The following is an 18,031-nucleotide window of genomic DNA, read 5'->3' as shown; positions in this document are numbered from 1 at the left end:
TGCCCCGTATATTCCCTTCTTTATCCTCTCCTCTCTCTCAAGATTTAAGGGTGTCTTAGGGTTTGGTTCAGGGCGAACCTGATTGCTCTTTACTCAGGTCTACTTTCTTCATCTCTGACTCCAAAGTTTGCTTGCTTTTTCGTGAACTTTAAACAACAGTTAGAGATCACATTAAATGCTGAAACAGCCAAAAAGCTAAAGTCTTCTTCCAAACCAGTTTGTGACTGTGTGAAATGTTTACACCTAGATTCAGCAAAGCACACAATCGACAGAAAGAAGAGGATTACATTTGTGTTACAGTATATCCCCCAGTATACTTCTAAAACAACATTTGAAACATCACTGAAGATTAAAAGATACTACCCTTATTGGCATTTGGCCTTCTGACACAAGTTGTCAGAATCACATTTGCCACCCTGGAGCATATTACAATCTACCTGCTGTTTACAACCATTAACCAGCAATCAGCTTTACCTTTCTTTCACAGGATAATATGTCTCGCACGCATATCATAGCTCCATTTAGTTTCTCTGAACCCAATTTCAGCGCTGAATATATTTCATGCAATGAAACATGTATGACTGCTGAGATGATCTCAGCGGTTATTCCTTTTCATTTCCTCTTCATGTCTTTTGCTCCCTCTTGATGTCGATTTCAAGTCACAATTTTTCACTCTTGATAAAACTACTGAGTCGCTTCCTGTGTTTTGGCATTAAATTTTAATGACACGCAGCATTCATTGGCAGAGATGAGAGGGCGGCTGGTTTGAAAGGCTCTCTGATGTGTAACGCTGCACCCAAATGGCTTTCATGGCAATTTGGTATGATCTCTGCCATCTCAAAATGTAAATAAAAAAAGCTTATGCAAATGGGAGGGATTTTATATTTCTGCAAGGATTTAAATGTTTGTTTACTCATATGACTCTCTGGGAGGATACATGTGTTTTTTTTTTTCATATGAAGCTGTTGGGAAAACTGTATGAATATGCAGATAATGTGGCTTATTTTAGCATTCTTTGGTTTTGATTATCTTTGTGGACATGACATGCGAAAAAAGGGAAACAGAAACAGATATGATACATTATTATTATTTATTTTACAAGAGGACAAAATTAAGATGCCAGACAACATTGCTTTTACTTGAAAGACTAGGAATATAGTTACAAGTCTGAAGTCAATTTCTTTTGGAGTGAAACGCCATGCCTAGTTACATTTTTAAAAGTCAACTGTAGACCTATTTATTCATTAGTTAATGTAGTACTTTATCCTTTTTTGTTGTAATTTTTCTGTGCCTATTTATTAAATCTTTTTTGTATTTTTTTTCTCTGTTGTGTTTTGTTTTATAGCCACTTTTCATCTACTATATATTGTGTCTTGTTTAAATACCATTTATTGTTTTGTTTTTAAAGCACAAGAGCTGCATTTCCTGTAGCGCTATAGAAACAGTAGTAGTAGTAGTATTATAAATATTGCTGTTAAACTTGATACTCTGCCTTTAAAGTCAAAACACGTTGCTTTCTGCTTGTCACTTATTCCTAAAAGATGCTCCTTTGTTTGGAGGAGATCAACATTTGAAAAAAACAAAAAAAAAACATGAATATTAACACAAACCAGAAAATGACCTGACACTGAAATGCCACGTTAAATTAGGTTGTGCGCATTCACTGCCGTTGTGCCACTGTGTGTTATCAGTGAAAAAAGCCAGTGCATCCATCACAGTGACCCAGGCATTCAATCTCCCTCTCTCGTTAAAATGTCCTTGACGTTCTGATCATGAATGAGATAGTATGTTTACCCTCTAGATAACAAAATCACCCTTCAAACATCCCAACAAAGGGCATGCATTCAGCTGTGATGTTAGAGGACAAGCTCAACATTGCACATTTTACAAGGAAGAGCCTCCAGTTAACCTCATGCAGCTCAGTCAGTTTGTGAAGCTGTTTAGCTGTTATGACACTATTATGCTTGACTCTAAACATTGCATTGCTTTAGCAGCATACACAGGCATACATGCACATAAGAACATACACATAGTGTATGTACACTATGGATCCTGCTGATGGTCTAGGACAAAGATCACTAGTTGCTACAAAGGAACCCTGCTGTTAAATCACTAATTCAAGTTCAGTCAACTGGCAAAATATAACCATACGTGGGAATCTATGAGAGCTATTAGACACTCAAATGTGCAGTGTGCTAAAGAATATGAAAATAAACTATACACATAAACAGTGCTAAACTATGAAGATGAAATAACTTAAATGATAATAATCAATCAATATTGAATATGATGTCTAGAAAACATGCGAAAATGAAAATGCGTTAACATTCAACTAAATCAAACCATGTCATAGTTTTATATTACATATCACATGTTTGTTTGTGTGGCATTGTAGCTGTTTTATTGTATTATTTGACGTCTATGAAATGTGTCCTGAATTGACATGAATCTGGTGCGTGTATTAAGAAGTAATTATGATAATATAAGTTGTAATAGACAAATAAAAAAAGAGGTTAACAGCATTTGTCCTATGAGCCAGAACCAGTGAAGGCTTGAATGTATTTAATGTTGGTGCTGTTGTGTTGCAGAGTCAAATATGAATCAAGAAGCAATAGAGGACAATCCCAAATGTAAAGTGATGCAAGGCCAAACTATTGTTACAGAATATATGCAGTGAAAGTGCCGTAGGCTCCGATAGAGCACCCGATATCACTGCAGATACAAATATCCAAACCACGCTTTTAGTACCTTGAGGGATTTTGTTTGTATTATTTGATTCTAATTGGGTCCACAGAGGGTTTAAACACATGCATATTTGAACTGCCAGACAAAGAAGCAATTTACACATGTTGGCTGTGTTTCAGAAGCCTACAGGATCAACAAAACATACGAGCTGCTGTACTTCGTTCTAAAACTGTAACACTTTTTTTTTTCAAAAGTATAAAACTTCATTCAAAAGTCAGAGATGGCAAAGCAGTAGATCAGTATGTGTGACCTTGAAAGTACTTTTCTCCTCAGAGCAACAGAAATATGTCAGTGTGTGAGAAAATAATTAATCAGATTTTTGAGATGTCACACCAAAACATGTATTAATAATATTCCCTCTGATGACAGCAGAAACAGTAGACATGAGAAATAAGGCACATGGCAGCAGGGTAGTCTTACCAGACAAACACGAAGCAGCCATTACATACCCAGACTCTGATTATGTTTGATAAAATGGTCTCTCACATTGTACCATTTAAATGAATTGATGTCTGTAATATAAATGAAAATAAAATCTGACCTTCAAGAAGTTGATGCAGTGGATACTTCAGCGGCAAAGGGCAGTCTTTAAAAGCCTTCTCGTGTTATTAAATGTATTTTACAGTAACTATTTATCTCTTTTCATCTGGGGAAATATGTCTGTTGAAGGACCAATAAAGTAAAGAGCTCGACTGTGAAAAGTGAAATGTAAGTTGACACTGCAGTGTGAAACGCTGACCTAAAGAAGTGCACTGTACACAGGTCTCCAAGGACTATTTGCCCTGATTAAAGCTTTCACTGCGTTTTCAGAGCTTTAAATATTAAAGTACTGAGAAGTTGAGACTATATTTCTGCTCTGGCTTTGTGCGAGTCATTAAAAAAAGCGACTCTCATAGGCCCTAAACTCTCACGCTCCTTTTTGACACGGACTGCAGGCTCATTGGAGCTTGGCTCATGTATCTTTCACAGACTGCCGCAAAGTTCTTGTCACCTACATCAAACAGTCGCATCACGGAGGGACAAAGACTTCAGCTTCAAACGTCTCATCTATCTTGTTCTGTCTTGAAACAGGAACCACATTTACCTCTTTGCTCCTTTAATATATTATATGATTTTTATAATGCATGTAGCAAACCACACCTTGCTTATATTTTAGCTTAGCATGAGAAAAGAAGCTCAAAGGCTGCAAATATATTAAAAAAAAGGGCCTGAGTTGTCACAATTCTTTTATATTGATGTGAAACTAATGCAATGCAGCAATTCATTTTTCCATATCATTGAGAATACCTATTAAGAAAAACTGTTCTGATCAAGTTTGAACATTCAGTAGGTAATTTCAGGCCATTATTCCCTCCCAACCTCTGCTTTCCTTCAATTTTCTTACCAATTATTTGGGTCCTTCACTGTATTGTCTAATTAATCTTCTCATTAACCTTTCACATTCTGTGGCCAGAGCCCACGCTCAGCCCTTCACCACACACAGAAGAATGAAACATTAAATTTAAATCATGACAAAGCAATGAATGAAAATTATATCCAGTCCAGAACCTGCAGATATTCATCGATAAAGCAAAAATGGGTTATTTTGATGATGGCACAAATCACAGGCTGTATTGATATTCATCAAATACATCATAACATCTTTCACAGAACATAGTATACATCTTAAACAAGTTTAACGGCGGGGTTTACCAGTCACCACTCTTCTTCACAAGCTCTCGAGCTGTCACACAGTTTCCTTGGAAGTATGATATTGGAATAATTTCTGAAATCTTGAAATCTCACATTGACTTTGATCTTAAAGTTTGGATAGTGGGTGATGTCAGTTCACCTAACATGACTCATCATGAGAATATTTATTTTATCCAGCGTGCATGCACTGCGGAAAAAAATATGTATACTTAAATACCAGAAGTCTGAAAAATCCTCAGCATGGACACACTGGATCAGTGAACTTTTATCCTATAGTATTCCTGAGAAAGTATTTTATTCCGTCAGAAAAAATCCACAAACTTTGACTCTATCTGGATCCCTTTTTTAAGATATACATATTAGGATAGTTGTACTATCCTAATAATGGACCAATTTTTCTACTGTATAATTATTATTACTTTTATCAATACAATATACAATTTTGAGCCAAGTATGTCATTTACGTTAATTGTTAATGATGAAAAAAGGGAATCTACTTATACTTCTACTAAAATAATTACTACTTACTAATTACTGATATCACTACTACTTCAGTCTGTTTGCTGTTAGATACTGAGCAGGCAGTGTACAGTCAGTTTAATGGAGCTTCTTAGCTGAAGACAGCTGCCTGTTGCAGATGGAAATGAAGGTGATGAGAGCAATGAGACTGAAACAAAACAACACAGCTGCAGACTGTAAAACTAAAACAATGAGATGAAAGATGCTAAAATGTTCTGTAGAGTTTTCTACTGGTTCTACATTACACATAGTCAATTCATCAATTGTTCCAAACATACGTCAATTAAAATGCCTCCAGACATTTTCTGTGTTTGCAAAATCATTACAGGCGAGTTGTTAAACATAGGAAATATGTATATGAAATATAAAATAATAATGACCGATGTCTAACAGCTTGTCTAACTAGCAAGTCCTAGCCCTTTCTGAATACATTTCCTGTGAGCACATACTTGCATTGTTACGCTGTGAAATAATGACTTATCCAGGAGTCATCAGGAAAAAACATGTAGTGCAAATTGGCTTGTAGATGTGCGCCTCCATGAAAAGGTTATAAAAAGTAATGCACGCGCTCCTGTGACATGGGGTGCAGATTCTGGACAAGATGCCTCTTAATATGTCCGTGTGATATCTATTTGAATTGGATTAGGCTTTTGTTCATGTGTTCTCTCTGTAGAAGTTGTTTTATCACCTCAGTGAGGTGAACTTGCTTCTGCTGTGCAAAACAAAAGAAGGTATCCAAGTTGACCTCGATATTAAATAATGAGAATTAGTTTGACACTTTCGGGAAGCTTTTTAGCAGTAATTTCTGTCCCACTTGAATGTTCTACAGGTAGAAAAAAACTGAACCCAAAATAACATTTGCATCAGTTTTATTACAGAAGTGAACAGTGAACAAAAGACTGGCCCAGTTCTGCCAAAAGAAAAGTCCCCAAAGACTACACAAACAAGATAACAAGAGAGATATCACGGGGCACTTCGAACACATTTGCCCTGAATACTCATTGTGACAAACAAAGCGTTATGCAGACAAATTTAGTCCATATGATAAGCCACCCTATGTATAGCTCAAATATTGGGTGGTGCTGTAGAGTTCCAGATATGAAACGCTGTGGATAAAGAACGATGAAATCTGTCATAAGACTTTTTAAAAATCGGGTAAAAACGTTTGTCGCATGCCAGCAACAGCAACAAGAGTAGTCATTTTGGCCACACACAGGCTTTGGCTTCACACAGGAGGCTGTCCTTATTGGAAAGATGAAAACACGATTATAATCACTATACGAACTATAATCACACAACAACAACAATAAATAAATAAATTGTGTTTACAAAACTGTACATGCACGATTAGGGCTCCTAGGTATCCTTACATACATTGGGGGCTGTACAGATGAGCTCTTGGCTGGTGGCCTCCCATCAATTATATACTGCATATTGCTTAATGCTGTTGAAATTCCCTTTAAAGGGACTCATTGTCTGTTTGTCTTTCTTTTCCATCTCCAACACTGTCAAGTTGTTTGCAGAATTTAATGATGTCAACAGAGAATGGAATCATCACATCAGAAACAGGGCTGTCTCCCAATACGTGAGGACTCCAGACATTTGCATTAGGCCCATCTTCAGGGACATGCCAATCACTTTCTCAATTTCCTTTGTATGTTCCATTCTTTTAAAAAGCGGCATGCATTTGTGTTTCTGTCAGAGCATGAATCAAATCTTCTGACACAAACTTCTTTCAGATGCTTTCTAAATTTCAATTTATTGAGCCATCATGGAAAAAAAAGATAATTGGATGGTGAGTCTTATTCCCAGGTCATCAAATACCAACGCACTGGGTCATGGTAAATGGGAAAAATACATTAAATACAATGTTTTGGCAACCCATATATCATTGTTTTTAATGACCCGGGAATGAGACAATCATGCCATTTTTATATTTCTTTGTTTTGCAGAACACACTGTATATTTTGGTATTGGTTAGATTATGGTTATGAAAAGGTTATATAAAATAAATTTACATTTGTTGGAGATTTTAGTTCAAATAACTAATTGATATAAGTTTAATAGTCAAAATAAACAATGTTTAATTACAGTGGTGATTTGTAAAATTGGATTACTTAGTTATTTTGCTCATGTCATGAACATAAAGCAACTCATTGTGACTAATTGCTTTTATTAATGGTTGATAAATGATTCACTAATGGTTAACAGAACAGCCAGGTTGTTAATTCATTTCAGAAGCCCTCTTTCACAGACCACTTGGATTATCTTCTGGAAAAAAAGCTGCAGGGCATCTGGGCCTAGAACCGGTGAAGTGACAGCCCTTTGCCAGGGCTTCTGTCTGTTGTTGCTACGTTGTGTGGGTGTTATCGTTCAGTGTAGCAGGTCCTTGGCTGGTTGGAGCCCGAGGCCATAGGCAGCTGGCTAAAGTCTCCAGGTTACATAAGACCTAGCAGAGAGACATCACTTAGTGTTACACTGGGGTTTTTAAGTAATTTTCTTAGATCACACATTAATACTAGCACATGCCACACAAGTCGTCTTGTGAATAGTATTTGTGTGTACAATATTGTTAACTTCATTTTTTAAACACCATTACAGACCATACATTTACCTCATTTACTTCATGTTTAAGCTTGTAATAAACTATGTAGAGTGTATCAAATATTTTTAACTCATCACACTTCCCTTATTTGCTATGACCCCAGAGCCATAACAGTGGTTTATGATAAGGTTAGAGCTATATGCTTCATGCAGGATAGTGTGACTTTTGGACAACTGTACAGCAAACTGTCTCGCCTTCCAGTGGATGTAGAATTCAAAAAGGCTTCATGAATCGAACGTGTGCGATAAATGGAGCAAAAGGAGACGCTGATTAAACTTAAATTCATTAAGTCACCGTCCCTCGTAGTGCCCCTCCGTAACATCCTGTCACTTAGCTTTACATTTTGAAACATTTTCCAACGCTCTAAGCCACTTGTCAGAATGATACACGAACATCAGTAATGGGAATATTTCATGTTGTAACACCTGCAATGTGAGGCAGGCATCTGCCAATTGCATAGTTTGGTAGTAAATCTTGTTAAGATAGCTACCTTGACCAAGTGCCTCTATCAGGAAGATAATAAAATGACCCCATCCGTCCCTACTCTATACTTACGTTAACACACCTCCAGATAGGAAAGGACCAAGAAATACTCAGAAGCATCCAAACCTGGATTTACAAATGAACAGAACCTATTATATGATCAGCATAATGTTATCCATCACCAGAACTGGCTTATTTGTCCTTGACAATACATTTATTTTCCGTAGCTGTACTTGATTTTGTCTTGTCATACAAAACATACAGTGTTATTATATACAGTGAATATTAAGAGGAGCTACAGCTTTCAACCATATCCCAGTCTTTAAAACTTTCCATTATTTGTATTATTTCTACTATTTAGTTCAGAATAATGGAAAATTCCTTTCCTACACTGAGTGCATCTCTTCTGCTGAGCTAAGGAGAATAAGCAGAATTCGTGGACCTTGACTTGAGTTTGTGTTGTAAGATAATTATTTTTTTTTCTCTTGCCCAAGATAACTTTATAACAGACAGACAAATGTAAAAAATGGATTTTCAAAACAATTTAATAAGCTTTTTTTTCTGTACTGTAGGAGGCAGCTGGATTACACTTCTCTTTTCTTCAGTCCCTCTCTTGCCAATCCTGTTACTTGCCTGTCAGTCAGTTACACATGGGAACAGCGGGAGAGCATTTAATGTAATCCATGTCCTGTCATTTCTGTTCACCTGATAATGTAACATTTTACAGCACAGGGGTGGACATGCTCCTGATGGGAACAAGACCTTTAATTTCTACATGTTCCTACAAATAGCTTTTTGCACATACTATGCACAGGCAGTCAGGAAGAAGCCAGATCACACTGCACTCTCTGCGAACATTTTATTCCTCAATCTTTCCGTATGGCCTTTTGACATCTCTGGATCATTGCTACTTTTGAAGGCTATGCAACATCTATTCTGAAACTCACCTTAAACTTGTGGTTGATTCCACTGATATCTCTGCTTTTTAAAAAATGACATCACATATACAGACATACTTTATTAATCCCTCAACAGGGAAATTCTTTTTTTATTTACATGCATTTTTAACCCAGAACACACACATGCAGTACAAGGGCTACAAGGGACATGCAATGTGGAGAGAGATGTTGGAGTGATGGGCAGCCCCCCTGAGGAGCGCCCTGCGAGTGGTTGGGGGGTGGTGGGGTTCGGTGCCTTGCTCAGGGGCAGTGCCCAGGAAGTGAGCTGGCACCTCTCCAGCTACCAGTCCACCTTCCATATTTTTGGTCCATGCTGGACTTGAACCAGCCACCCTCTGGTTCCCAAGCCAAGTCCCTATGGACTGAGCTACTGCCGCATCTTTTTCTTTTTCCTCAATATACTGTACACTATTTAAATTAACATCATGTGCACTTAGCACCTCCAGTCCCTTGCAATGCCATGGTTGTAACAGTCTATGTGTAATTGTTGTGATTACATTACATATAAAACTAGTCCTCTTTGCCAGGACTGAAACATAAAGCAAATGCAACAACACAAGGCATAGCACTAAGCTAATATTACTTATTAGTCCAACAGGAAGAAGCCCAGCTCGGCGTCTGTCTTTCAGCCTTTTATTTCAGTCCCAAAAGTCAGTCCTAGATTTACTTTACGCCTCTTGTTTGGCCACTTTCTCATTTTCTCAGCTTCCCCTGTCAATATCTCCTTTGCTCTTTGTTCTCTGTCATTATGTCCATAGAGGCTGCTGGGCCCAGTTACATTGCCAACTTGCCTAACCTTGGTTTTGGCATGACACCAGTTCTGCTCCCTGTCAGCATTCCCCTGCACCTGAGCCTGAAAACCTCCTCTCTTTCTGGTGGTCCAAAACGCCTGTGCTACAAACATTAACACTCCCCCGGTGCTCTGAGCTCACAGTCCAGGTAGCCCAGCTAACAAAGTGAGCTAACATGAGCTAACAGCAGCTATATATCACAGCAGTTTGATTGACTTAGTGGGTTACTCTTGTGGGAGAAACCACTGCATGTTTTTTTTTCTACTTCTTCATTTCATCTTCATCTTTTGTAAATTAATGTGTCTCAACCTCCATCCACCTTTAGGTTTACGCAGCTCAGTGATGCTTTAATCTGCTGACTCATTTCATCAGTTTGCAAAACTGAATTCAATCAGTGGGTCACCAGAATAAATACGACTTGCCTTTTGATCGCAATAATAGAATTATGCCCCTTGCATGAGAAAAGATAATGGAAGCGAAATTGGAAGGGGAATAAAAAGGTCAGGTAACGGTTCCAAACAGCTACGCAAATGTGGAAACTGAGATGGCAAAACATGACTGCTCTTTTACACTGAACGTTTTTTTTTTTTTTTTGCATAAATACAACAGCCTCTTTAAACGAAATGAAGAAACAAGAAATTGTTGTACATTCACAGATACACAGGTTGTAGGATGTTGAGAGAACAAAAGTGGGAAGTGAGAAAAGAAGTAATGATGTGTATAGCAATGAAGGGACAAAACAGATATACACCAATACATTTCTTGGCCACAAAAGGGAGCTGTACTAGCAAGGGACAACAAACTGAATTCACAATATTAAATATATTGGTTTTTTTTTTTTCAATATTAAATGTACATTTAGGTGGAGGGTTTGAGTTCTAGCAAACATCTTCTTGCTTCCTGTTTTCCTTTGCTCTGCAGGCTCCACAGAAAGCAATGGAAACCACTGCACATTTATAATACTAATAATTTCAATGTAATGGCTTTAGATACTTTAATACTTTGAATCCTTTAAGTATTTATTATGAGTTCTGTCCAATCAGTGGACTCACTTATTCCAGTAACAAACACTTGCAACTTCTTGAATCAGACAACACGAGAAGACCACTTGAATTCAGTGTTAAGTCCTGTCTGTGTTCTATACTGGTTTGGAAACATCCGTTTAAAGAGGGAACAATTCTCGTCAAAGACCACCAAAAAGTGTCCACTCTCACTTTGAATGTACAATCTTTACTAATCAAGCTTTAATGGAAAGGACAACCCGACTAAACTGATTGTTTTCTAATAAGCATTTAATTGCCAAGTAGCTTCTCTCACCTGAGTTACGAGGCAATTACCTACCCCTGCACTGACACTTTGATAAGAGAATCATTACTGGATATTTCAGCTTCCACCACTGTGTCGGCCCCGAGACTCACACTTTGATCCCCCTGCCACAACTGTGAGAGCTCACCTGAGACACACTGAAACTGGGAATGGCAGGACAAAGAAAATCAATGAAAGCAGCTTAATGTGGTGAAACCATGTTGACACTGAGACAAGCTTGATGGAGTGGAGAGGGCCAAACAGTGCAAAGCCAACAGACTCTTTAACAAGAGGATTTGTATTGGATTAATTAAACATTAAATTGGAAAGCTACAGTATATTCATACTAATTTGTTTGCATAATAGTTTGCAAATGATTTAATTTTTTCAGTTATGTTAACAAATTTAGAGGAGGGTTATAACTGAGTCAGCTATGGCTGGAACATGCAGTCTTTATGTGTTGCATGCTGTTATATACTGTGATTATAGACCTGTTGGATTATGGACATGATGGATAATAAATCTTGAGGTCACAGTTATCATCTGATGCTTCCTCAGATGGCCAGTAAGTTCCAAGGGATCAAACTACAATAATTATATTTAATATAATACATGCATTTACTTGGAATATGATTGTTGCTGTTACACTTAAGTAAAAGGGACAGGACCAACCACAGCATTACATACTTATTCTGCTGAAATCCAGCTGTTATAACTATGATTAATTAGGAACTACTTTCCTTATGTGGCCCTTGAAATAAAGTGGTGACCTGGTCCATCTTTAACTCTGGTAATTCAAATGCAATTATCTAATTTGCATTTGCATAATACATAATGCCTAAATATACAGAAGGGCTGACATCATTTGAAGGGCCACAAACATGATGAAGTAATGAAGAAGTAATTTTGAGTTAATCGGGATTGAAACTCAACAAATGAGCAGCAGTACACATACTGCTGTGACTGGTCAGTTTTTTTTTGGGCCCTTTAACTGCAGACTTACTAATGAAGACGACGTGAGACTTGGAGCCGAGCTGTTTCCCTGTTTTCAGCTCCAGCTTCATATTTACCAAACAAACATGAAAGTGGCATCAATCATCCAACTCTCGCAGTAAGAAAGCAAATGGGCTCACTTCCCGAAATGTCTAACTATTCGTTTAACGAGCCATCTTTAGGTAATCAATAAAGTTGAGCACTGTAGCATCAGCAATGCATCATGAGAGCTCAATTTTTCTCTGAGAGTTAACTCTGGAAATCCCCCACTTGAGTCATTTGTTGGGATGCTGCAGAGACAGTGGTCTGTGCGCTGTCAAGACTTACCATTCATTATTTTTTTCTTACATACACACACTCAGTTGGCAAGTAAATGTCTATACTTTTGGAATTTCATTATTTATTTAAAAGAATAAAACCACAGTGTGCACAGCCACAATCTGCCATAACTGTGTGTAACTTGGTTGTTAGTATTCTCCCCATCCCCTATCCTTGGCATGGGTATAGCTAAAAATGTGATTGATTGTGGCTATCGAGAGAATAACAGAAGGAATGGAAAATGTAACTTTAGAACAAAATCAGAAAAAAGGCAGTCAAAATAAAAAAAATACGATTATTAATGATAATTTCTTTCTGCAACACTTGAGGTATGCCTGACACCTCAGCCTCAGGCTACTGCAGGCGGACCTCTCAGCTCATCAAGATGAGTGACAAGTGCTGAGGTGGGGACTTGATTGACTGAGAATGAGGAAGGTGGAGCAAACACCCTGTACCGATGTAATGTTTCACACTGAAGGAATAAACAGAAGAGGAGATAGGACATTTAAAGAAGACAAAGCAACGACCTTATTTTCACAGATATGTTTTTATTTGTCAAACTGAAAGAGCTTTTGTTTGAAGCAACACATTTTTTTTTTTTTTTGTTGACTGTACACAGTTTCTTACTCTCCTCTGCAGGCTTGAACCTAACCAGCATTTTAACAGGTACGTTTTCTAGATAATGATTGACACTCAGACCGAGGAGGTAAGAAAAAAAAAATACGTGAACAGCGGACACATAAAATACAAAGACAGAATGAGCTTCCACTTGGCTGCTCTTTTGAACTCATGAGATGAAGTTTTACAATGCACAAGACAATCGATGGTGAGTACAAAGTAAAGGCTATTAGATCTTTATGATATGCACGAACATAATGTGCCTGTGGACATCTTTGTTATACTGTACTGTTCAAACTCATACATCATGCAAACTTCCTCAAAGCTTTGTAGCAGGCCTGCTGACAGGAAGCGGACTACAAAGACCAATCAGAGCAGATGCTGGCCAAGATATTAAGAGTGAAGAATCAAAATGGAAAATGTTTCAAGACAAATAATCAGTGAGAAACAACATGTTAATGTTCATCCTGTGTCCATGAACCTAAGGAATGACAGTCACTGATTCACACCAATAACAATTTTCACATATTGGTACAGGAAAGTCTTTCAGTGTAACTTACATTGAAGTACAGATCGAGTTTGGCAACATAACAGGAGATATCCCTATCTTCAAACACACCAGAGCCTTTATAATAGTATCATATACTGTATATCATATTGCAATTTGCCAAACCAGACTACAACTGGATATATTCAGTTCCAATTATCCAGATAATAATCGAAAATGTCTTTGTTTCATTTTCAGACTTCGTACAGTTACTTGTCAACTACAACAACGTACATGTTGATGGCATGACGGCTGAGAATGCCCCGGCACACAACAATACAAAGTAAGCTCCAAAACATTTTTTGACGGTCACACATTTCTTTGTGTTTTTTCTTGCTGTGCTTTTCATCAGTTTTAAGTCCTAAAATGTTTGATTCCGATGCATTTTTTATTTTTTATTCGTTAAATATAAAGTGACGAAAATGACATCTTGTTGGCGAACCAACATTATGCGGAAAGGCTGACGCATTAAATTAAATAAGGTATTCCTGTAAATGTCTCACTTTCTCTTTAAGCATGGGCTGCAATCTCAGAACAAATACACGGTTCCTACTATATGAAATAATTGGGTCGTTACGAGACTGAAAGCTGACAAGTCTTAAGTGAAACATGAAGCATAAAAGTAGACATGGCTCTTATTGTGGCACTTGAGAGCTTTAAAAAAAACTAGTCAAGAGTGGAAACTACTGGAGTATTCCAGACCTATTTTTAAGCCGTGTAGAATGGGCTGTAAGGTTCAACACTGCTGTGATACCTCAGGTACTTGTTTGCTTCCATTTATTTAACCAGCCAAGCATCAGTGTTCGTTTACTGCAGGACGCAGCCAACAGCAGAACCCAGTGAAACATACAGTGAAAATTGCATAAACAGAATGTTTTGACGTGATTGGCCTAGCAGCATCTTTATCCCCGGTTACCTTAATGTGTCTCAATATTTTTTAGCATCCATTTGAACATGCAGACAGCTGCAGTCATGTCATGTGAAAACACTCATGTTCTTTAACATTTTATTAGTATCATCTCCCATCCAGTATTATAATAAAGATCAGAACCCCTGAAATGAAACACTGTCTGTATTTAATTTAGAGCTGTGTACTGATGCCACGGGTCATCATTGTAGGTTAGAGAGAAAATGACATATATTAATATATTATTCATCTTGGACATTTGAGCTCTTTTAAAATTAAAGAAATAAATTTATAATTATTTATCATATCAAAGGGATTAATGAAAATAAAAGACTGCTTTCAATATTTGAATTATGCATCTATGGACATGATTTAAATAATTGCTCTCATTCATTTGCCATTTTTTAAAAAGTTATAACACACAGAGAACTCTTTAAATAGGTGGCCAAAAATCCTACATTTGCAGGTTATTGAATGACATCTATCCTGAGCTTTTTAATTGAATTCAACTTAGATCGCCAAGACAACACAAAGACGCATCTGACAGCTGAGACAAATAAACGTAAATAAATACAAAAAAAAACACACAAACAATAATTCCAAATGTCTTAGAAAAACTTGTAGCGATAATCAGATACAAATAATAATAAAAAAAATCCTTATGAGAGCATTAAGACATTTCAACTAGAGACAGCCTATGAGCCTCAGTGTCAGTGCTGCAGCACCACGTTTGACTGCAGTTGTCTCACATATCAGTCATCTTCAGTAAGCTTTTGCAGTGTGTTGTAATGTTTCAGAACTATTTAAAAATGCACATAAAAATAGGTCCCTAAATCAAAGCCGTTGCTTTCAGGGCTGGAGGTTTTAAATGATTTGTCATAATATACATTTATAATTCACGCACCATGCAATTTCTTAGTCTTTTACATATAATACAAGAGCATTAATAGTGTTTTGATTGATGTAGTAATGTCAGTGTCCATTAGGGTAAAAGCATGGCTTGAGGACGTGTAGTAATCAAAGTAAAAATATATTTGATAATGTGATAACGTGTGACCTCTACATGGCATTTTAGACAATTAAGTTATGTTATGGAGTTGGTTAATCATGTCCAATGAAGCACGGCAGACAGATTTCACATCTTTGTTAAAAAGTGACACTGTACAATAGCTTCCATGGCAACAAGTTAAAACCACAGCGAGACCCCCCTTTCCAACTCCACCCACAACCCCAACCCTCCCATATATATTACAGAAGTTCATTCCAAACAGGATGGTAAATCTTGAGAAGAATAAAAAGACAAAGATCACGCATAAAAGAGGAAACTGAAAGACAAAAGTGGATCAGGGGCAGGTTTTAAATCATTGTACAAAAAAAACAAACAGCAACCCACCACAACCAAACACGTATTCTTGAAAAATCCATTGGAAATTGATTTCTTTTTACAGGTTGCACAGTTTACTTTTGAAATACTGGGTGAGATACTCCAGTATGCCAAGGGACGGGGGGACAATGGCAAGAAAGATGGAGGAAAAGACTTCATTCTTCCTCTGTGCATCCGAGTATCTCTACGCGCAAAGTGATTCTGCCGTACCATGACCAGGGAAGGATCCGGATGAGCCGAGCGTAGATGGGTGGATCTATCACATTCTTTCTGTGTGTGTCATTGTCAAAGTTCCCTTGAAATACCTATAAAGACAGGAGCATGGAGGAATTATTATTTTTGCAACTTATTATGACTGGCCCAAAACAAAACCATCAAAAAACACCAAGAAAAAGAAAGTGAAAACCAATTTAGTGCAGCAGTATGGTAATCAAACACTTTAGAAGCCAACATGTTGTGGAAAAATCTGTGAAAAACAACAGAACCCAAACGTGATGACTATTTACTGAGAGGCAGGTGCAGAACATTCATGCTGCATTTCTTGCCTGATTTCTCCAGACTGCTAGGTTGAAGGCCTCATGCCTGAGCAGGTACTGAATGAAGTGCAGCCAATCACAGCTTCAGTTCAAACACTGCCAATAACAGTTGCACATTTTCTGAGCTCAGCCCTGTCTTTGGTTCTTTTCTTTTTATGCACCACACATGTTCGCACATCAACAGTTTCCCCCTGTGGAAAATTGCGAGTTGTTAGAGCGACACAGCTGGAAGTCCCACCCTCACAATTAGTACCAGACATCTTCCGTTACTTCTCCTGCTTACTGAATAGTATTATTAACATGCAGCTTATGCTTGCTGGTCTTATTTTCCTTCAGCTTTGCAGTGCATGTTTTTTTATTTATGTTTTTTTTATTTTTACCTTGGCAATAAAAGAAAGGTATTGGTGGCTGCCAGAAAAGCTGCTATAAAAGAAAAGCCCTGTTTCTTCAGCATTGGCTCTGAAAAACTCAACATATTGTCCAACAGACTAATACGCATTCTGGATGAATACACCTAAAGTGTTATTATGTAGCCAATGGAATATCCTTTACTGCAAGTACTGAAAATCCAGTTGTCTAGCTTACCACGAGTCCCCAAGAGACATATTTAAGTGTGCACCATCTTTACAACAAGTCATTTAAGAGCCTTTAGATATGCCTTGTAACAACAGTTCAAGGGTTAACCAACTACCAGGTACAAACAAAATAATTGTCATGGGATATGTGCTCTTTTGTTGATTATTACAAGCTTAATTTTGTTGTGTGCTTAATAGACATCAGAATGAAGTATATTAGGAAGAAATGTATCTACAGGGACTGCTTCATTGAAGGATATGATCATTTCAATTAAAGAGACACAATTATGCCTGTGTAATTGGGATGTGATGGGATTCAGTGTTGTGTGGAATAGGAAAATCAGTGGGCCAAATCCAAGCAGGTGCTGGAGACAGAGGTTGACCTTTTTTAAAGTAAAGCTTCAACTAATTCTCTTTCAAATAATCATAAGAACTGGTTTGGATTCAGAAAGTCAGACAATAGCTTCAAGGTTTTATTATAACAAATGCTAAAGAATGGCCATGCACCAAAAATCACATAAAAGATGATGGAGAAAAATAGTTTAAACTTTGTTTGGTTTAACAAAATATTCACACATTATTAAATAAGAATACATTTTAAGCATCACAGACTGTGAAGGACAGAAATAAAAACCTTCTTGCCGTATTTGATGCTACTGATTGTGTCTCTGTCAAAGGAAAGAAACCATTCAAACCTCCCATGTAATTACAAATAGGATAATAGAAATTGACAATAGGAATTGGTCAGACAAATTGACTTATTTCTAAACTCCACCCTGTTATTGTTCACTGAGCTTTAACAAAACATGTTCACACTGTCCACAGACTCAAAAGGCACAATGTGGAGAAGGTCCAATTTTATCCAACCTGGTGACAAGAGTGCTCATGAAACAGAGCATTTTTTTTCTAAAAGACAACCAGAATATAATAATATATATGCCTTTAAGCTACAGTAACATGATATAGTTTCTAGCATGTGAAAAATGCTTTAACAATGCAACTTTAGCCTGATGTTGGTGCTTGTGAAACTAGAAATTCATTTCATTTTGAGCCT

General features: G+C 37.3%; 1 protein-coding gene across 3 annotated transcripts in view; it reads right to left on the bottom strand.

Moving 5' to 3' along the window:
* Positions 1-12,938: 12,938 nt before the first annotated feature.
* edil3a (EGF-like repeats and discoidin I-like domains 3a) overlaps positions 12,939-18,031 on the bottom strand; it is a 102,887-nt gene continuing 97,794 nt past the window's right edge. For all 3 annotated transcript variants that reach the window (XM_027278011.1, XM_027278012.1, XM_027278013.1), the window contains one exon: positions 12,939-16,171. In XM_027278011.1, coding sequence (XP_027133812.1) covers positions 16,022-16,171 — 150 coding nt within the window. In that variant the 3' untranslated portion in view covers positions 12,939-16,021. The remainder of the gene's footprint in view (positions 16,172-18,031) is intronic.

The sequence above is a fragment of the Larimichthys crocea genome, chromosome III (genome assembly GCF_000972845.2).
Source record: "Larimichthys crocea isolate SSNF chromosome III, L_crocea_2.0, whole genome shotgun sequence".
Taxonomy (NCBI): domain Eukaryota; kingdom Metazoa; phylum Chordata; class Actinopteri; family Sciaenidae; genus Larimichthys; species Larimichthys crocea.
This window is presented reverse-complemented; position numbering and strand designations above follow the sequence as displayed.